The sequence below is a fragment of the Aspergillus pseudonomiae genome (genome assembly GCF_009193645.1).
Source record: "Aspergillus pseudonomiae strain CBS 119388 unplaced genomic scaffold BDV37scaffold_32, whole genome shotgun sequence".
Classification (NCBI taxonomy): domain Eukaryota; kingdom Fungi; phylum Ascomycota; class Eurotiomycetes; order Eurotiales; family Aspergillaceae; genus Aspergillus; species Aspergillus pseudonomiae.
In genome coordinates, this window is record NW_022476024.1 from 256,171 (window position 1) to 275,403 (window position 19,233).

The 19,233-nt window shown below is 48.1% G+C and overlaps 9 protein-coding genes across 9 annotated transcripts in view; 5 read left to right on the top strand and 4 right to left on the bottom strand.

The window, feature by feature from the left end:
* Positions 1–396: 396 nt before the first annotated feature.
* BDV37DRAFT_271560 (FAD-dependent oxidoreductase) lies at positions 397–2,045 on the bottom strand (the record flags this gene model as incomplete). Its single annotated transcript, XM_032084737.1, has 6 exons — positions 397–523; positions 583–661; positions 724–919; positions 978–1,038; positions 1,094–1,560; positions 1,626–2,045. 6 exons carry the CDS (start codon positions 2,043–2,045, stop codon positions 397–399), a joined length of 1,350 nt encoding a protein of 449 aa, XP_031941579.1.
* Positions 2,046–2,989: 944 nt separating this feature from the next.
* Positions 2,990–5,315, top strand: BDV37DRAFT_294103 (fungal specific transcription factor domain-containing protein; the record flags this gene model as incomplete). The annotated part of the gene is made up of 4 exons (XM_032089573.1): positions 2,990–3,190; positions 3,311–3,672; positions 3,721–4,320; positions 4,378–5,315. The coding sequence occupies 4 exons, from the start codon at positions 2,990–2,992 to the stop codon at positions 4,895–4,897; spliced, it is 1,683 nt and encodes a 560-aa protein (XP_031941580.1). The 3' UTR covers positions 4,898–5,315.
* BDV37DRAFT_248028 (uncharacterized protein) lies at positions 4,767–5,315 on the bottom strand. Its single transcript, XM_032081945.1, has one exon. The coding sequence runs from the start codon at positions 5,221–5,223 to the stop codon at positions 5,014–5,016; it is 210 nt and encodes a 69-aa protein (XP_031941581.1). The 5' UTR covers positions 5,224–5,315; the 3' UTR covers positions 4,767–5,013.
* A 36-nt stretch (positions 5,316–5,351) lies between these two features.
* On the top strand, positions 5,352–6,467 carry BDV37DRAFT_294105 (uncharacterized protein; the record flags this gene model as incomplete). Its single annotated transcript, XM_032089574.1, has 3 exons — positions 5,352–5,369; positions 5,798–5,893; positions 5,948–6,467. 3 exons carry the CDS (start codon positions 5,352–5,354, stop codon positions 6,455–6,457), a joined length of 624 nt encoding a protein of 207 aa, XP_031941582.1. The 3' UTR covers positions 6,458–6,467.
* Positions 6,468–7,085: 618 nt separating this feature from the next.
* Positions 7,086–8,525, top strand: BDV37DRAFT_248030 (zinc-dependent alcohol dehydrogenase family protein). The gene is made up of 4 exons (XM_032081946.1): positions 7,086–7,322; positions 7,383–7,772; positions 7,848–8,294; positions 8,351–8,525. The coding sequence occupies exons 1-4, from the start codon at positions 7,161–7,163 to the stop codon at positions 8,393–8,395; spliced, it is 1,044 nt and encodes a 347-aa protein (XP_031941583.1). The 5' UTR covers positions 7,086–7,160; the 3' UTR covers positions 8,396–8,525.
* Positions 8,526–8,607: 82 nt separating this feature from the next.
* BDV37DRAFT_283068 (flavin-containing amine oxidoreductase-domain containing protein) lies at positions 8,608–11,775 on the bottom strand (the record flags this gene model as incomplete). The annotated part of the gene is made up of 2 exons (XM_032087210.1): positions 8,608–9,962; positions 11,067–11,775. 2 exons carry the CDS (start codon positions 11,773–11,775, stop codon positions 8,608–8,610), a joined length of 2,064 nt encoding a protein of 687 aa, XP_031941584.1.
* Positions 11,776–12,164: 389 nt separating this feature from the next.
* BDV37DRAFT_283069 (putative raffinose synthase protein Sip1) lies at positions 12,165–15,613 on the top strand (the record flags this gene model as incomplete). The annotated part of the gene is made up of 2 exons (XM_032087211.1): positions 12,165–12,182; positions 12,977–15,613. 2 exons carry the CDS (start codon positions 12,165–12,167, stop codon positions 15,611–15,613), a joined length of 2,655 nt encoding a protein of 884 aa, XP_031941585.1.
* Positions 15,614–15,802: 189 nt separating this feature from the next.
* BDV37DRAFT_283070 (uncharacterized protein) lies at positions 15,803–17,292 on the bottom strand (the record flags this gene model as incomplete). Its single annotated transcript, XM_032087212.1, has 3 exons — positions 15,803–16,405; positions 16,474–16,674; positions 16,750–17,292. 3 exons carry the CDS (start codon positions 17,290–17,292, stop codon positions 15,803–15,805), a joined length of 1,347 nt encoding a protein of 448 aa, XP_031941586.1.
* A 1,212-nt stretch (positions 17,293–18,504) lies between these two features.
* BDV37DRAFT_283071 (uncharacterized protein) overlaps positions 18,505–19,233 on the top strand; it is a gene marked incomplete at both ends in the record, with an annotated part of 1,180 nt that continues 451 nt past the window's right edge. Inside the window, 2 exons of the mRNA XM_032087213.1 lie at positions 18,505–18,664; positions 18,726–19,186. Of these exons, the coding sequence (XP_031941587.1) occupies positions 18,505–18,664; positions 18,726–19,186 (621 nt within the window). The remainder of the gene's footprint in view (positions 18,665–18,725; positions 19,187–19,233) is intronic.

Here is a 19,233-nt window from a genome sequence, read left to right on the forward strand (position 1 = left end):
AAAGAGTACGACTACATTCACTCGTAAGTGATTCTGGCTATTATCACCCAAGTAGTGCGAATGTCAAGAGACCTCCTTAGTATCACTCTTTCTCCTATAGTGAAGGATATTTACTTGTTAACCGTATATCATTCGTTTGTAAGAGAATGTTGGAAATGATATTTTTCGGGATTTCTGCTGCATAAGCTATTTTGATTTTTTCCAGTCTGAGAGTGTCTCATAAGCTGACCAAAGTATCATGTACATGTCAGAGGAACTTGACAACTCGTAATCATGCAAAGAATATACACTCGGAAAGATGCAACATGAGTATCAACTTAGTAAGAAGTGGTATAAGCCAGGCTAAAGTCATGAAGGCAGTATAAAAGGCGACATTCTGCAGGATGATATAACGTCTTATTTTCCAACTGTCACTCCATTTGACAGCTGCAAGCCGAATGGTAATCCCTTGGTGTATGGTGCTGTGAAAGGCAACCCTTTGCGCGTCGCGATCGCTTCTTCGACATCTTTGTACATATCGTACCTTGAGCAGAGTGTCAGAGCCTGCAGCAAAAACATTTGACAAAAGAGTCATCAACTTACGCATTCATCTCTTCAATAGTCAGCTTCTTCTTTTCATCTTCGACTTTGTATACGGAGTTTGAAGTATTGCTCGAGAACCCTTCAAAACCTGTCAACAACGCCCTTTTCTTTTGCCACGGCAACAACAACGCCACTACTTACCTATCCGTTCATTGATATTATAAGCCGCCTTTGCTGCGGCAGATTGAACCTTGGTAGCTCGGGGCAATCGAATTTGATCATAGATGGCAAGGGTTTCGGCAATATCTCCGGTGAAATAGGTCTTGTTGAAAAGGATCCCAAGCGCTGCGGCATCTTCAATTGCCATACAGGCGCCCTGGCTTTGGTGAGGCATCATCTGTATTATATTAGCCTTGATGATTATACAGTTAGAATGACAAAGAATAAAGCTGTACCGGATGACCTGCATCGCCAAGTAAACAAACCATATTACGAGCGATGTATGGATATGGTTGGCTATCGAAATTGTGTCAGAACAACACCATAACAGAAGGGAAGAATGTCGACTTACTGAACCCACAGCCGCCAGGGACGGATCTCTGTGCCGATAGATAGGTGAGAAAATACTTGACGATCGAGTTCTGGGTACTTCTCCAGTAGCTCCTCCACCGGATGGTCTGCACTGCCCCAGGTGTGATTGCTAAAGTCACCCTGCTCTCGCGAGAAAAAACAGTAATACGATAGCAAGCTACCACCATTGCATGGCGAGAGTACAATCTTGTCCCACTTGCCTTCTTGGCCGCCCCAGTACTCCAGCGCACTGTTTTGAGAGTAGTCAACCAGGCCAAGTCGAACAGCGTCTTCTGTACGGACATTGGCATGTAGGCAACTCTGGTCCGAAGGCTTCTTCTCTGGATTAAGTCCTATGATACCACGAACGACCGAACCAATACCATCTGCGCCGATTATCAAGTCATGTTGAGCCTGGATTCCGTTCGTGAAGGTGATGACACCCTTGGCTAGGTCGATATCTTTGCACTGAAGGTGTTGTTAGCTTGGACCTGTTCGTCGAGAAGCATCGCGGTAGAGAAGGAGTGGTATACCGCATGGTTAACGAGGAGCTTAGCTGGAGTGCCTTCTCCCTCCTCTTGTAGTGCACAGTCCTTCAACATCGCATGCATGTACTGACGATGGAACATGTTGTAGACGTAGCCCCATTTCTCCTCGTAATCCTCGAGGTCGTAGACACTGACCGGGTCGCCGGTCTTCCAGTCACGGTTGATGAGCTTGCGCAGCACGACAGGGTCACCCTTTGCGACATCCACGCCCCACTCATGAAGCCATCTTGTACCGTTGGCAGCACATGACACTGAGGCGCCGACCTCACCAGCAAAGTCGTTGCGTTCGTACACGGTTACTTCATGACCGGCACGGCGGAGGGCAATAGCGACGGACATGCCGCCAATACCACCTCCGACCACACCGACATTCAGTCGCCTCCAAGATTCTTGATGAGATCCCATACTTGTAGTTGAATCTATTCGGTATTGTAGTGTGTTTGCGATAGTGGCGATGAACTCTGACCGTGAGGGCGTAGGCATGGCGCCCTTTTAACTCTTGAAAGGACTGGAGGCATGATAGATCACACGGATGCTGGCGCCGCTTATCATGGACTAATGTCGCTCATTTGCCTATGCGAATCTGTTGGCGTGAGACGATATACTTTCATGACGTTTACTGGCGGAACATGCACACCCGACCAAGTGCACTACCCGCGCGGGGGTGCGGGCCGCGCCCGTACGAAAAGCCGAGATTAACCTCTACCTCCTTGTTCTCCAGATAAGAACAATGTACTCCATGCCTCAACCCCAGTCCTTGCCGACCCACTTCTGATGCTGCTACGCACTACTATTCGCATCTTTACTAGCGGCTAATAATTCCCCGGCATAACTCTTTCTGCCGAGCAAGGGTGGGAACTTTGTTGTAACAGCAAACCAGTCGTTCTCCACCATCCCCGATCCTCTATCCGATGCCGCGGCCGCGAGTAAAACCACAAGACCGGAAGCGTTCGGTCAGGGCATGTCTTCCTTGCAAAGCGTCGAAGAAACGTTGTGATGGCGCCCGACCTTGTCGAACATGTCAGATGAAGGGCACTGCTGATTCCTGTGCATTCACACCCCAGCAGCGAGGAACACAGTCCACTGAAACTCGTGGTCCTAATCCACTACAGCTATTAACACCGTCGGAAGTTGACCACCATGCAACCGCATATAACACTCTAACCCCTATCGAAAAACCGCGACTACGGGAAAGCGACGATGTCCGTAGTACGCGAGATACAACGCCCTCCGCCGGGCAACGGCCTACCATGCTGTATAGCTCTAGCGGTGAGAGAGGTGTGTTGCGCCCAGTGTGAGACTGTCCACTTGTAAGATCCAGATATTAACCTAGAGGATGATCAGTTTTTATGGGCGGTGCTGCCGCCGTATCCTTTCTTCAATTCCTACAAGCGATAGTGAAGCGCTACGTCGGCCCTGTGGGTTTTACTGAGAGCCAGAATAGTCGCAAGATGTTCGAAGTGGACGTCCCTGACACTGAAACGGACTTCTTTGCCGATGAGTTGATGGAGACAGAGAAATGGGCACTTATCCAGTGCTTCTTAGAAGTTGTGAGTCTTCATCATCGGTCTGTTACGCCAAACCCAATCTGAAGTTGTAGCTTACGCTGTAGAAAGTCCAGCGGTCTTTTGGACCTCTTTAGTTGGGAGGAGATTAATCGGATGGTTAAGGTGTCCAATAGTATTCGTATGCCCAATGCCGGTCAATTGGAAAGCCACGTAAAGGAGGACCTCACCGCTGTATACATGATGATTGCTATAGGAGCTCAATGCAAAGGCAGAACCCAGGAAGATCTCTTATGCGCAGCAAGATACTTCAGTCAAGCCAGGAAAATGGCGTTTGGAGGCTTCCTAGAGGATCCGACCGTTTATATGGCCCGTGACTTTCTACTGATGGCCTTCTATATGTTTGGAGCCTGCCGACGAAATGCAGCCTTCATGTATATTGGAGTAGCAGCAAGAGCTTCTATAGTTCTTGGGCTACATGTTTCCGGACAGTACAGACAGATGCCTGTAGAGGACAGGGCTAGAAGGTATGTTCTTAGCTACTGTTTTCTGGGGGAAGCTAATAGAATCGCCAGGTTACGGATCGGTAAAAGCATACGAGTGCTCGATCTCGTTTCTAGCTCTATCTTAGGTAGACCTGGAAACACATCGTCACTCCGCACCTATGACATTCGTGCAGATGACTTCGATCAGGAAGCTAGTCACCGTACTTTAGCCCTCGATGCTGCGTACGAGGCCTCCTCGGTGCTGGAGGCTATTGTCCAGAGGCTCACTGAGGGGGAGAAGTTGGATGCTAATTCTGCCGACCATTTCCTGCAAAGTTGGCGTGAATGGAGTCAAGCACTGCCCGACAAACTGCGCCTACGACCCCGGAAAGAACCCGATCTGGGATTAAATCCAGACTATCGGGAAAATATGATTGGGAACATCCATGTGGCCTGCACTTACTATTTTGGTGTCATCCTTGTGACACGTCAATCTTTGATCCAGCATATTATGCCCCAGATACGCGGCAAGCGACCAAGGAAGACGGCCCCCCGTCAGGAAACCAGTGAAGGAAATGAGAAAGTTGCTGAACTGTCAAGCGTTTGCACTGATGCTGCGACGTACATGGCACAAATGTGTTGTGATGCAGCCGAGGCTGGTATCCTGTGGGGGAATATGTGTATCTTGAAGTGAGAAGACATTGCCTTAATATCTCTAGTCTATAGTAAGCTGACTAGGTCTTATAGAGCATGGCTCTTCGCAGCCGGTCTGGTCTTGGGATTTTCCCTTCTCGCGGAAGGGCAGACAACTTCGGAAATTTGCGATGCCTTTCACGGCGCATGCCGTCTGCTCGGGTCACTAGGACACTTGAGCCCTCAGGCGGCACAGTACCATCGTATCCTCACGAGCTTTTCCGAGGCTATTGATGTCTACCGCGAGCGGCTACGGCGTGAGCGGCACGAGGCCCGAACGCCATTTGTTGAACGGATTTTGACTCTGGATCCGAGCAGTGATACTAATGGTGATCAGCAAAACAATCAAGAACCAGCACCTATCGCCACAGTGAATGGTGAATCAAGAGTGGGAGAGAACGAAGAAGAGTCCTTCGTGGAATCACTCTCCGGCTTTCTGAGTTTACGAGAAACTTCTGACTGGCCGCCACCGCTGGGGAACGACGACCTAATGCTACGCCTATTTTGGGACGGATATGCCCTCAATTTCACAGACTATCTCCCACCCGATGAGACAATACCTCCTCCTACTTGAGACGATTGCGCGATGTGCAATGGCAACCCTTAAGTAAATCGGAGATATGCTTAATTAAATCTTGGGATTCTTGCCAAAACTAGCCATTTTGATTATGGTCAGCGAGAAAGGCATATCTAAGCACCCCATGGCATGTTCAAAGGCAGCTCCATCCAAACACCACCCGGATAATTGGAAGTTGTCAGTGCCCTCTGATCGGCATATCCGATCGCTACAAACGGCGCGGAGTGCAATAGCACGAACTTGATAAAGTGATATTCCAGCGCACCAAGCAGAACTCGATGATGCTCCCAAATGGCCCCTGAAGAGGGCCTTCTAGAAGCCATTGAATAGAAGAAACGCGGGCTACCGAATAGATTCCTCTAGGACCCATTTACCAAATTTTATACCCCGTTCAGTTGCGTGAGCTGCTTTTTGCATAACTCTCATTATACTCCACCAATTAATTGTTCAGATGAACAAGTCACGTTATGTACGGTCCAATGCCAAAAGCTAGGCTGAAGTTGTAGAATAGGCAATCGTAGAATTATGGATAATTATCCATCCATGGTTCTTATTCTTCCGGAAATTGAAACCACACTGAACTTTTTGATATTCTGATGTTAGGGAATGATATAATTCAATAATTCAATCCTGTAATATAGCAATTAATAGGTACAAGGTATATTGCACCTGAAATCTAGCAAGAGTCGGGGTTTATTCTATATTTCTATTATCGTAGACCAGCCAACGAGTTACTTACTCCAAAGTATGAACGATTGCACCCCTTGAATTACATAAGCTATCATCAATCCGTTGAAAGAAGATTTGTAGGTTCACCTGTTTCTGTCTAAAAAGCTATATAAATCTTCCCAAATGGTTTCAAGAGGCGATCCGTGCTTCTATCTGCCACATTCCTAGCTTGGAGATATCCAGATTCTCGAGAAATTACACTCTACAGAAACCTCCGAGATATTTCGGGTTGTGTTTCATAAAATTGAATATTGCCTAAAAGTGGTTTGTAATTTGGACTCTATATCAATAAAACCAATAAAGCTAAGATGCCGGCAGTTCCATATAGGCGACGATCCAGGTCTCGCTGGAGATGGTAGAGATCTCTGCCGATATCGTTGCGAGTCTCAGGCGTATCAAGCTCTACATATCCACGGTGCCTGTAGGCTAGGGACTGTACCGTACTTTTATGGCCTATTTGATTCATTTGATCCCGAGGTGCTCCGCCCCGAATTTGATTGGTTTAAAAACGACAAGTTCTTTCCATGCGCGATTCTGCTGGAGTATCTGCCGAATGCTATAAGCTTCAAGAGCGCTAGTCTTGCCCCAGAATCCGTCAGTATGGCAGTTGACGGTTTGAAGACAATACACAACACCGGTGTCATTCACAATGATGCACTTCCGAAAAATGTTCTGATTGTCCCCGGAACAGCATCTCAACGCGTGGTTTGGATAGATTTCGATATATCTATCGTATTCTCAGCAAAAGGTACTCGAGGGCTGCTTAATCTCAACGATGAAGCCGAATGGGAAGTACGCTTTTTTGAGAGTCGTGTTCGTAAATGGTAGGTAGTTGCCCCTTCTATTTTGCTCATTTCGATGGATCTGGGTGTCTATCTGGTAACTGGAAAACAGCAGAAAAGTTCTGTCTGTTCCTGAATGAATATTTAAGCAATAATAGGTTTTAGACACGAATAACTATAAGAGCTGGCATCTATTGAGCGCAGTATAACTGGTTATGGCAGCGTTGGTTGTTGTATATTCTTTCTGGGAACACACTTATTTTATCCTCAAGAATTGGACTTTAGTTGTAGGCAGGGTATGAGAGAGGCGGTAATAAACACCACGTGCTTATCACGCTCAACCGACGAGAACGTGGAAAAGCTCCACACGTCGACGCTGTGTTTTTCATCATATATCCGAAAGAGGAAATCCAACTGACTCGGATTTATCAGCAAAGGGAGCCACCCATGGCCTCACGAGCTGTAATTTGACGAGGAATACTCTTGGAACTCGGTCGGAAAGATGGAACCTGAAATGTCTCCCAGTTACTAGTAGTAGTAGTACACGGTACCCATCTGCCGGATCCTTATTCGAGGAGCGCCATAGATGTGGGGATTGCCCACTTACGTCAAGAATACACAGTTCCAGGCCTCCACGAGCTTTACAACTACTACATAAACCCCTCCACCAAGGAGCCGAGTGTTGATTTTCTGCATCCCAATCCACAATTGATCCATTCCCCATTGACACCAGTAACCTAATATCAACCATGGCCCCTGAGAACATGAAGCAGTGGACCGTGAAGGGCAAGGCCAACGGCTTTGATGAGCTTGCCTACGATGATGCGCTAGTCCCCAAGGTTGGCGATAACGATGTGTTGGTGAAGTTCCACGCCGCCTCGCTCAACTATCGCGACCTTATCATCCCAAAGGTGCGTCGATGACTACAAAACCTCGCTGCAATTGTGTTCCCTGCTAATGCGTGCTGCCAGGGCGTGTACCCCTTCGCCCTCAACTTTCCTGTTGTGCCGGGCTCGGATGGAGCCGGTGAGGTCGTTGAAGTGGGTCCCAAGGTGTCTCAATTCAGCAAAGGAGACAAAGTGATCACCTTGTTCAACCAGCTGCACCAGTACGGTCCTATTGATCCAAGGGCTGCCGGATCTGGCCTGGGTGGTGTTATTGATGGTACTTTGCGTCAGTACGGCGTCTTCAACGAGAATGGCCTGGTGAAAAGCCCGAAGAACCTCACCCACCTTGAGGCCAGCACGCTCTCGTGTGCCGCTCTCACCAGCTGGAACGCCTTGTATGGCCTGAAGCCTCTCCAGCCGGGACAGACTGTTCTGGTGCAGGGAACTGGCGGCGTTAGCTTGTTCGCACTGCAGGTAGGCTTTTTCTTCTATTTGTTTCCTAGCTAATTGGATGTTGGAACGGGGTATCTAACGAAATATTCATGATAGTTCGCTAAAGCTGCCGGAGCGACTGTCATCGCTACCACCTCCTCTGAAGAAAAGTCGGAGAAGTTGAAGGAGCTTGGCGCAGACCACGTTATCAACTACAAGTCCGATCCCAATTGGGGCGAGACTGCTCGCAAGCTCACCCCCGACAATGTTGGTGTGGACCACATCGTCGAGGTTGGCGGCAGCGGAACTCTTAACCAGAGCTTCAAGTGTATCAAGCTCGAGGGTGTCATTAGCATTATTGGTTTCCTCGGCGGTGTCGACCCCAAGTCCCAGCCGAGCATTCTCGACACCCTCAGCAACATCTGTACCGTTCGGGGTGTTTACGTTGGAAGCAAGGAATTACTGAATAACATGGTGAAGGCTATCGAGGCTAACGATATTCATCCTGTTGTGGATCCTAAGGTCTTCAGCTTTGAGAAGGCTAAGGATGCTTATGAATACATGGTAAGCCTTTCTGTGTTTCTCAAGGGGGTAACATCTTATGCTAACATTCTCTACAGTGGGCCCAGAAGCACTTCGGAAAGCTGGCGATCAAGATCGATTAAACGCTCTTTGAAGCTCAAATACCTAATGTAATGAATATGACTGATCAATGACTTTTATAGAGAATGAACATTTGATGAGCATAATACAGATGATTTCCAGGCTAGTACTTCAATTAACTGACTTAGAGCTCTAGCAAATATCACCGAGAAAAGGCTTGGTATGTCCCGAGACAACTCGGCAGTCACTGATACGCAAGCTAGTGACGAAACAACTACAAGTCCATCAAGATCTCCGTAGCAACACGTTCCCCCGATCGGATTGCGCCATCCATGAACCCAACCCAGAAAGATGAGGCCTCTGTTCCTGCAAAATGGAGTTTACCGTGCGGTGACTTCAAGGAGGTACCATACGCCGTGAGCACACCCGGAGGGGCATACGCAACAGGCCCTCCCCTAGAGAACTGTTCAAGGTCCCACCGCTGGATGACCCAGTTCTGAACATTAGCCGCTTTGGGCCCAAAGTAGCGAACTAGGTCTTCGGTGATCTCTTTGGTTATCTCATTCTCAGGCAACCGATCTAGTCTTCTCATTTCGTCCGCCTCTATAAATCCCATCATGATGCCTGATGAGCCATCCTCAGGGGAGCTGTCGAAACTTATTCGTACGGCCCCAGTGTCGCTGACCACCTGTCCGTTGAGGCCGGCATCCCGCCAGAAAGGAGTAGCGTATGTAGCGAAAGCTTTTCCAATAGATCCCATTGGCATTCGCTGGGTGAGATGATCTCGCGCTGCTGGCAGCAACGGCTGATAAGTGATACGGGATGCCAGGGGAGGAGACATGGCAATGACCACGTGTTTTGCTATGACCGATCGATTATTCGAGGAGACAAGGTAGTTCTCACCTTTTAACTCAATGTTTTGAACAGGTGCATTGAAAATGATATTGCTCAATCCGATTCTCTCAGCAAGTCTGATGGCTAGCAGCTGGGTGCCTCCCACAATACGTTGTTCCTGTGCCCCGCCAGCGACATCGACGAGGCGTTCGAAGGTTCCACGCGTAGTTGCATTACCCGCGGCGGCGATATACGCAAGAGTGTACAAGAGCGACTGTTCTCGAGGCTCAGTGGAGAACACCGATTGTAGACCTTGTGTAAGCAGAAACTGGGCATCCGGATGGGGTGCTTCACGGTTCAGCCAGCTTTGTACAGTCTCACTATCCCACTCGATAGATTGAGAGTGGTTCCATGGGAAATTGACATCCAGCTCAGTCGCCATCGTATCTAGCAGCAGAAGTGCGCGTCCTGCCTGCGCCAGGCCGTCGGGCGAAATAGGCACATCTCCGGTCGTGAAGGTTCCATTGAACACGCTGCGTGTTCCGTTTCGGAAAAGGGTCGTATTGCCCGAATCAAACGTTTTGAAGGTCGACAAGCCAAGTGACTGTGCCAGGTCGAGTACTCTGTCCTGAGTCGGTCCCAGGAATTGAGCGCCGACTTCTACAATTCCCTTGTCTGGTAGTTGAGTATTGAGGACGCGACCACCAACTCGGTCTCGAGCTTCGAATATCACAAAGGATTTTCCGGCTTTTGAGAGGTCTTTTGCTGTGCTTAGGCCGGATAATCCGGCTCCTACTATTGCAACGTCAACAATGGGGAGGTTCTGAGATCCGTAGATGAGTGGGAATAGGGCAAATAGAATGATCTTGATGGTAGAGTACATATTGACAATGAGTGTTCCAAATGAATTCTTTTAGACGATAAGATACAACTGCGAGATGTCAATGTGTGACAAGCTTATGCTATCAATCACGGTAGCCATGAGAAATACGAGCCAGTGAGAAAAGAGCATATTATTATGTGTTGCCGTGAATTAGAGTCGTCACGAGGTGTGACAGGTGATTTCTATTGATATCACTTGACACAGCTTGTAGCCAGTGTGAATATGGCTTCATGTTAAAAAGGTCCATGACACTGAGACTCCAAATCGAGGAAAAGGATACCTTATGGCGGACCAAATAGAGCTAACAGACAATATCAAATATTATAAGCTTTATTAATAGTAATACATCGGGCTGCTATGTTAATAAATTACTAGTAGTCGACTTCTATAATATCCTACAGACTTCTATAGATTAGCCGGTTCATTGAGTATAGAGATCTACCGTACTATATAATATAGAAAACTTAAGTTTATAAAGAATTATAATATTTTCCAACTAAATTTTGAAGGTGTTAGGCATTACTTCCTTTCCTTTGAAATAGTGATTAATTCGCGATGTCATGGTCTATTTCCCATTGGACGTGCACAGCCCATCAATCAATCAATATGCATCACTAATAAACATATTCCTAACTATGCTCTATCTTCCAAGCCATAAGCCAATCCAGAAAATGAGCCGTTGAAGAGGATTGTATAATCAATCAGGGCAGGGGGAATTGACACGAGATTCCCCAGAAATTTTAGTTCTGGTCGTAGATGGGAAGGTTTGGAAAGTCGCAGTTGAAGTGACTTGGCCGAACCTCTGATTTCGATCTGGCATCCTTCTCTGGTTTTCCGACGGCTGACCCTGTTGATCCCTCCGGGTTCGAGAACAATACAGTTTCTATTTCCCTGGCAGTCTGTACAAACGTACCGGTTATAAGATAAACCATTTTCAAGACCAACACACTCCAAATGCTGCCACGAATAGCATTTGGAACAACAAATACCATTCTGTTCTAGTCCGCCACGCTTACCACAGCAGGATATAGACGACTTGAAATTTTGCACTTTGACGTCCTTTAACTGGGGTACCAAACTATAGTAGTACTGCTCGGCTGCAAAGGAAGCTTGCGCAAATGCTACAGCATCTCGCGGGTCTAATTCACAGAGAATCATCCGGAAAACCTCAGGTGGTACGGTAAACTGCCACCGTTCTCCGAGGATCGGAGGCTTCTTCCAACAGTCTGAAGTTAGAATCCGAGCTAAAGCTCGGAAGCCAGGTGAACATTGGGTTGCTGAAGAGTTGGCGAGCAGTACCAAACTGCCGCTGCTCAAGGCGGTATTATTGGAAAGCTCCACAAACGTAACATGATGTGGTGGTATAAGAATCAAGCGGGTGTCCTGATGCACAAATTGGGAATCATTGATATATGATTTGGCTTTCAAGACGGCTCTGTCTATCATGGCCCCAGAGTCAACGTCTTCTTGCAGAACAATCAGGTAACCATGGAACCAATATATGTCGGCCTTGGGGTAATTCCAAGCAGGAATCGATGCGAAAGATATTGGAACCTCGACATTGCTATCAAAAGACACCTCAAAATCACAGGCCGCAAGACGCAGGAAAGCTATGCATAGCACATTGAAGACAGGAGAATCATATCTCCATGTCAGAGGATCATCGACATAAAAGCGCCATAGAAAGACAAAATCTGTAAAGAATCGTTCCTGAACCTCATTCATGGAAGTGGGAATGCCAAAATCTATCTCAAGTATTTCAGAAACCAATGACTGGAATTGGGTCACTTTTGTTTCACTGATACTGTTGTTAGACGAGTATTGCGACTGTTGAAAGGAATGTTTTAAGATGTTGGAAGACTCATAGATTTTGGCAAGATCGATCCATACCGTCGCAGGTGCTAATACTTCATTCCACAGTGAGATCGTGAAAGTACCCGCATCTTGATCGACAGTATATACATAGTCTAGGTTGGAATGGATGGGACTAGGGAATGGGACTATTTCCCATCCTTCAAGATTGTTGGGCTTGTCATGCAGCTGCCTGATCGTTCGCCATGTGAATTCATCATCTGGAGGACTTATCCGTCCTCGCGGATGACACCAGCGATACCATGTCCCTGGAAGAGTATGTCAGTATGGCAAATCATAAAGTACAAAGTTCACCGACCATTAATATGTAAGTTCCACAGCCCTCTACACCCCATACTTGTATGTACCAAATGTTTGTTGTAAATAAGGGCTTAGTGTAGAATGGAGGTCTTTATCTCTTGAGATGGGCGTATGCGCCATGCTTAGAGCGGGAAAGCTAAGCGGAAGGGGGAAAGCGTTCTCATGATTTCGTTGAGACTTTGAAAGAGAAGGTTCAAGTTAAAAAATACTAAGATGTTGGTAAGGAATTGTAAAATCACTCCTATTGTCTACATGTGATTGGAAGAAATATAAGCCAATGATGGAGCAGAAGAGCAGAGCTAAACCTCCATATTTATGATTCCCCTCACGCCACTTGAGTGGATGTTCTGCACGAAGGACACCTCATCGTGCATCCATTACCGACTTTCCCCCTGACCCTATCTCCTCCAATGAATCTTGGGGATATAATTTATCGCAATAAACCCGCTCACCCTCGAATTTTCCTCGTCAACCCCAGCCAAGTCGCCTTACAGATACACCATATTCCATGCAGATCAACACTGGCAATGAATCTACCAACCCAAAAGTGGGCGCAGGTTCTAATATAAATCAATCACAGGCCCATTTCATTCGCCCAGCACAGATGAGCTTATTTTCTCGGATCACTTGTCATCCTCCCTTGGGGCAAGTAACGTGCCACCAGAGAGACCAGCGAGTTCCAAGTTCTGGGAAAGATGATACAGTATACACCAATAATACCATATGATAGTCCTAGCCTCTAATGTTGTAATAGGCTCGATTTACTGTGGTGATAGAATCAAGCCATTCACTCCCCGAGCAGCCATGGGAAGCTCAGATTTGGCAAAACATCACGAGCCCTGAATGGAGTGCTGTCCCTCTTCAGCAAAGCTCGGGGGTGCCTCTGGTGAACAAAACCGAATCAGAATATAAATTTCATCGCCATGTGTTTTCTGGAGACATTCTGCTGCCATCACATGGAGGCTGCGCCCAATTTACTGTCCGGTACAGGGTCAGTCAAGACCATGATTGGCAATGGGTGAATCAACAGCAGAACACCAAGGACGGAGAACTAGTGTTTGCTGCAAAAGAACCTGAGCAAGAAAACATCAAATTGGCACAGCTTTCTCTAGCATCAGCAAAGGAGGGGTTTAGCAACTATTTCGATGGCCTCTCACCTGATCTCAAAGTCGAGTGCCGCAGAAGTGAAGCTCCTGGCTCAACCTTGTGGCATGTCTCTGGAAAGGTCGGTCCAGCTCAGGATGGTCGGTCTGGACTCACTAATGTCACACTTGGAGTACCTTCTCGGACAATCTTTTACTTTGCGTTAGTCAGGGTATGGACTCCGTGGCTTGGACCAAGACACGGACGAGGAAAGTTTAGAATAACAGAAGACGCCATTCTATGCTCGTTCCTGCGAGAGGATGGGGAGCATGTGGTGCTTCTAGCTGTTTCCGGCATAAATAACGTTTTGACCGTCTTTGGGTCCGGTGATAACGGTGAAGTAGTGATAAAGTCGCAGAATGACAACAATACTGCATCGGGTCTTCAAATATTGGTATCTACAGCAGCCGACTTTGAGGTAGCAACAAGTGCAGTGATTTACGAGGCGCGGAAGCTGGTTCGGCCTTATGATGCAGAGACTACTGATCGGATTCCAACCCCGGTCTCTCCTCCTGGGGACGATGTCGTACTAGTCGAAAAGGATCCCGAGGCACAATGGTTATCCGAGTGGTACGATGGTCTGACGTACTGTACATGGAATGGCTTAGGGCAGGATCTAACGGAAGAAAAGATTTTCAATGCTCTTGATACACTGAGATCCCATGGAATCAACATCTCTAACCTTATCATTGATGATAACTGGCAAGCGTTGGACAATGAAGGTGATTCCCAATTCAAGCGGAGATGGAAACAGTTCGAAGCCAATCCAGATGCGTTTCCACGAGGGCTGAAGAAGGTTGTAGAGGCCATCCGCCGAAAACATCCGAACATCCAACACATTGGCGTGTGGCATGCCTTGCTCGGATATTGGGGTGGTATCTCACCCGACGGGGACATAGCCAATAAATTCAAAACGAAAGAAGTGCAGATTAAAGATCCAGCAGCGGGAGGTCCAATTGCCAAGGCATTTGAAAAGCAGTCACTACTTGCCATCCACCCAGATGATGTTCAGCGGTTCTATGACGAGTTCTACAGTTATCTTGCCTCTACTGGTGTCGATGCCGTGAAGACCGATGCGCAATTCTTCCTTGATCTGTTGAAGGACCCAGAAGATCGGCGGAGTTTCACTCGGGCCTACCAGGACGCCTGGTCCATTTCCTCTCTGAGATACTTCGGGACAAAGGCCATCTCGTGCATGTCGATGTTTCCTCAGGCTATTTTTAGTTCACAGCTACCCACTAATAAACCAACTATCCCACTACGGAATTCTGATGACTTCTTCCCAGAGGTGCCAGCGTCTCATACGTGGCATGTCTTCTGCAATGCCCATAACGCACTCCTCACCCGCTACTTGAACGTCTTGCCTGACTGGGATATGTTTCAAACGAGCCATCCATATGCCTCTTTCCACGCAGCTGCGCGATGCGTTTCCGGCGGCCCAATCTATATCACCGACGAACCAGGAAATCATAACATCTCCCTCATCAACGAGATAACAGCCCCAACCACTCAGGGTGCTACGGTTATCCTTCGGCCTAGTCTAGCAGGCCGCACTATTGATATGTACCACGACTACAGCGTCGGCCACGTCCTGCGGGTGGGCACCTATACCGGCTGGGCCCGAACCGGAAGTGGGATTCTGGGTCTCTTCAACGTTTCTGATTATCGCAGAACTACTTTGGTGTCTCTGCAAGAATTCCCGGGTATCCATGATGACTATGATACGAAATACATCGTCCGATCTCACACAAGCGGCATCATAACAGATCTCATGAGGCCATTCGATAGAAACGCGCTCGTAGGCGCTGTGTTAGAAGATAAAGGCTGGGAGATATTGACCGCATACCCCACTCAAGCCTTTAACTTGAAATACAAAAAGCCCAGTGACACGAGCGAACGAAATCCTACGCACGCTGCCGTCTTGGGGCTGCTCGGAAAAATGACCGGTGCAGCTGCCATAGTGAGCTCCGATATCTACGTGGAGGCGAACGGGCGTCTCCGCTTCGATATTAGTCTGAAAGCACTTGGTACACTAGGGGTTTATATATCTGACCTGCCTGACTGGAGCATTGAGGAAGACTTGATGGTCACAATCCTCGGTTATCCTGTACCACGGAAGACTGTTAGGAAGGAAGGGGATGATAAAAAGACCAAAATACTGGCTGTGGATATTCTGACGGCGTGGAGGGAGATGAAGTTGAAACCGGGATGGAGCAATGAGGTTATTGTGCAGGTATTCTTGGGTTGATTGCATATACGGACACGATATAGCAGGCGAACGTGTCCATGATCTATTCCACCATATTGGTACTAGACTAATCTATCAACATCGCAAGCGAAGAACCACATTTGTCTTCCAAATGCTCGTATCTGATATGTAACAATTCCCCTACCTAAATCAATTAAGACCAACGAGCAGAATACAATACTTTATTGCTCATTCCAGAACAGCCCTCCACCCCCGTCTAGGCACAAAACCCTCCACACCCTCATCCTCCAAAACATCCCTCCCCAACCTCCCCGTAACAACACTCCTCTCAACCCCAGGTCCCCGAACATAGAACGGCTCAAAACCTAACAGCCTCCCCGTCGCAGGATCCCATTTCCTCACCCACCTCTTCCCACCAGGTCCTGACCCAACCTCAGCCACGAACCCCGAATTCACCCGGTCCAGAGTAACAAACCATCTCCGTTGATGAACTGAGCCAATAGAGTTAACAGCCCCAGGATATGCATTATTAGTCCGAATCTGCTCGTCTATGTCATCCTCATCCGAGTGTTCCCCACCGGGTGTCTCAGACGCAGATAGAGTTTGATTCGAAACGCCAGGAGCCGGCGTCCCTGTTGAATCACTCTTAGGAGGTGGCGAGGATCCAGACGACGAGGTACTAGGCCCTCGTTTAAGGTTTGGTACCGCTCTACGGCGTCGCTTTTGGGATGTGGTGGGGATTCTTCTGAAGTCTCTATTTTTGTCGAGACGGAGGATGATGGTGTAGTCTTGGGGGAGTTTTGTTCCGTGGAGACGGAGGCGGATCTTGCGCTGATTCTGTTAGTAATTCGGACCGGGGAAATTATTCCTCTTATAAGAGAGAGTGTCACGGAACATACGTTGTGAAACGCTTGGCGGAGTTTCTCATTCTCGGTTTTTGAGTCTACGGTTGAGATGGATGTATCTGACGAGATGGCGGAACGGGAGTCGTCTGTTTCAGGTAGCGTTTGTTCGGGTCGGTAGGGGAGGATTTCGTATTCTCCTGTGTCCCAGATGATCATGCTTCCTGTTCGGGGGGAGGCGGTTTCGATGAGATGGTTCTGTGGGTGTTCTTAGCCTCTACAGCGTACTAAGATGAGTAGATATAGAGATGTGGGGAGGTAGAGAATACAAACCCATAAACAATGCACCCTCGTCTCCGTCGCGTTCCGGTTCATGCGGCGGCTGTTAGGGTTACCCGGCAATCCATACATGATGGACCAGCTCACAGAACTGGAGTCCGAGAACTGCAGCCGGAGATCATAATGCGGCCCGGCAATGGGGTGGTCATGCTGATGGATGACGAAGTGTCTTCCTTCTGGAGACTGGTTGCGCTGGTACAGAGATACCCAGTCTGGAATCTGCAATCGAGGTGATTGTGGTACTGTAGGACGGGCAGATTGACGGAGTCGTGAAGAGAAGATGGATAGGTGGTCTGTGACTTGCACCTGGCCGGCTTCGATTGCGGCTAGGTTGTGGCGCTCTTTATTGGTGGAGGCTTCTGTTTCTTGCGCTGAGGTGCTTAAGTTTGATGAGGCATTACTCGAATGTGTAGCTTTTGCCATGGACCTCTTCCTGGGAGGAGATACTGGCGCATCAAGGCTGGAGAGTTTGGGGATATGCACGGCAGGCTGTGTGATTCGAGGCGAGGTCTGTTCTGAATCACGAGAGCGCTTCATGTTTTAGCAATTCCATGTGCTCGGAGGGATTCGATGAAGTCGTGGGGCTTTGACCCTATACTAGACGGACCGTTGTACCTTGTATGCGAGACTGAGAGATGATGTTCTAGTCCGGCTTAGTCATAGAGTATACGGATCCTTTTTGATGCACAATCTGGGCTGGTCGGCGATACGGCAATTGGGAGGCTATAATCATTTGCATAGATTGTAGTAAGATCTTGAGAATATAGTAGTAGTTACGGGCTGTTCACGACGAAGGTCAACTGTCTCTGAATAATTTCTACTAGTAGACAACCATGTACATCATGGCCGCTCTACTGAGATAATACTACAACCGATCTCAAATCTATTTGATCAGTGTTCTAGCGCTGTATACTAAAATTCTGCCCCTAAAGTAGCGGGGCCTTGAAACCCTGAACGAACTTCAGATCGCTATTCACTCCAGGTTCCTGCATGCTTCGTGGTCAATGTCGGATCTCTCGCTTTCTAGATTTCCATGTAAGACATCTCTCTCCAGACAAGGTTTGTTTACTCCTCCTTTTCCACATATACTCTACCCTGTTCATTTTATTTTATGTTATCGTATGCTTAATATTGAATTTTTTCCTCCGCCGACCTGTAAAAATAATCTAGCCCGCGACACTCCTTATACTGTGTTGTCTGTCCCTTGCCATTTAGAAAGCCACAGTGGGTACGGACCCACGAACCCTAAGTCATGATAGGAAACCGCTGATCCACGACCTTGTTTTCGTCCAACACTAGCACGTTTGATAATCCTTTGGCTGAACTTATTTACAAATAGTCTACCGAGACCCTTGTTATCACCCATGAACCCGAGGAGCAGGAGGGATTTATTAGTCAATCGTAGGTTCAGCTCCACCGCTGTCCGCGGATGAGCTCGTACACAATGCCGTCAGTTGCTGATCATATCGCAAAATAGATCCTTGGTGAACAGATCAAGATGCTTGGCACGGTCACTTGCATCGGTCGATTCCACACGGGAGACGAAGCGTGGTTTGCGGCCCACCGAGGTGCCTACTGTGATGATCTGGCAGGGCTGCTCGTGTTGGGCCCCTTTCAGCTAGACCCTTGTGTTTGGGCTTGGTTTGCAAAGGCTATTCAGCTGATGGACGGAGGAGGACTGTATATAAACTATTCCTTCCCAGCTCTTGTTTTGTAGAACCAGGATCTTCCTCCCGCTCAGATCTCACCATGCGTTTCCCATCCTCCCTCGGCCTCTCCGTGGCCCTCGCGGCCTCCCTCTACAGCAGCCTCGCTGCAGCAGACACGTACGATGGCGGCTGCAAGGGCGACAATCCAGTCAAACTGCGCATCGGCAACGGAGGCGCCGGCCAAAGCGGTCTCGTAAAAGGTACGTAACAATCAGTACCTGCATAACCCCCTAACCCTAACGCCGCTAACCCGTCCCCCAGAACTAGCCACGCACTTCATCAAAAACCAAACCAACAACTGCCAAGACAGCAGTAAAGCCTTCAGCGTCGAATGGGTAAAGGGCGACACGACAGAGACCATCAACAACCTGAAAACCAAGAAGGTCGACGTAGGGATCACATACCACAAGACGGCGGAGCAGATCGCGATCCACAACGGGTTCGCCTCGGGCTGCAAATACAAGGACGAGAACAGCACGACGCCATGCTTTGGCGACGACTGCGCGGACCACGAGGAGCGGCCGTGCTACGCCTTCCGCGATCACTTCTACCTGGCCGGGCCCAAGAACAACACCGCCGGTATCCAGGACGAGGATGATATCACGGAGACGTTCTCAAAGCTATACAATGCGGCGGAGAACGGCACCGCACGCTTCTTGAGTCGGTTTGATAAGTCGGCGACGAATATTAAAGATTCGGAGCTGTGGATTGCTATTGGGCAGGTATGTTCTTTCTGTCTCTTTTCATTTTATTTTATTTGACCCTTTTT

What these genes read in the sequence shown, in the direction of transcription:
- BDV37DRAFT_248028 (XM_032081945.1), bottom strand. Translation starts at nt 5,223, where the DNA reads ATGGCTTCTAGAAGGCCCTCTTCAGGGGCCATTTGGGAGCATCATCGA.
- BDV37DRAFT_248030 (XM_032081946.1), top strand. Translation starts at nt 7,161, where the DNA reads ATGGCCCCTGAGAACATGAAGCAGTGGACCGTGAAGGGCAAGGCCAAC. An exon ending in TTAGCTTGTTCGCACTGCAG is followed by an intron (nt 7,773 to 7,847) that starts GTAGGCTTTTTC and finishes TATTCATGATAG; the next exon opens with TTCGCTAAAGCTGCCGGAGC. An exon ending in AGGATGCTTATGAATACATG is followed by an intron (nt 8,295 to 8,350) that starts GTAAGCCTTTCT and finishes CATTCTCTACAG; the next exon opens with TGGGCCCAGAAGCACTTCGG.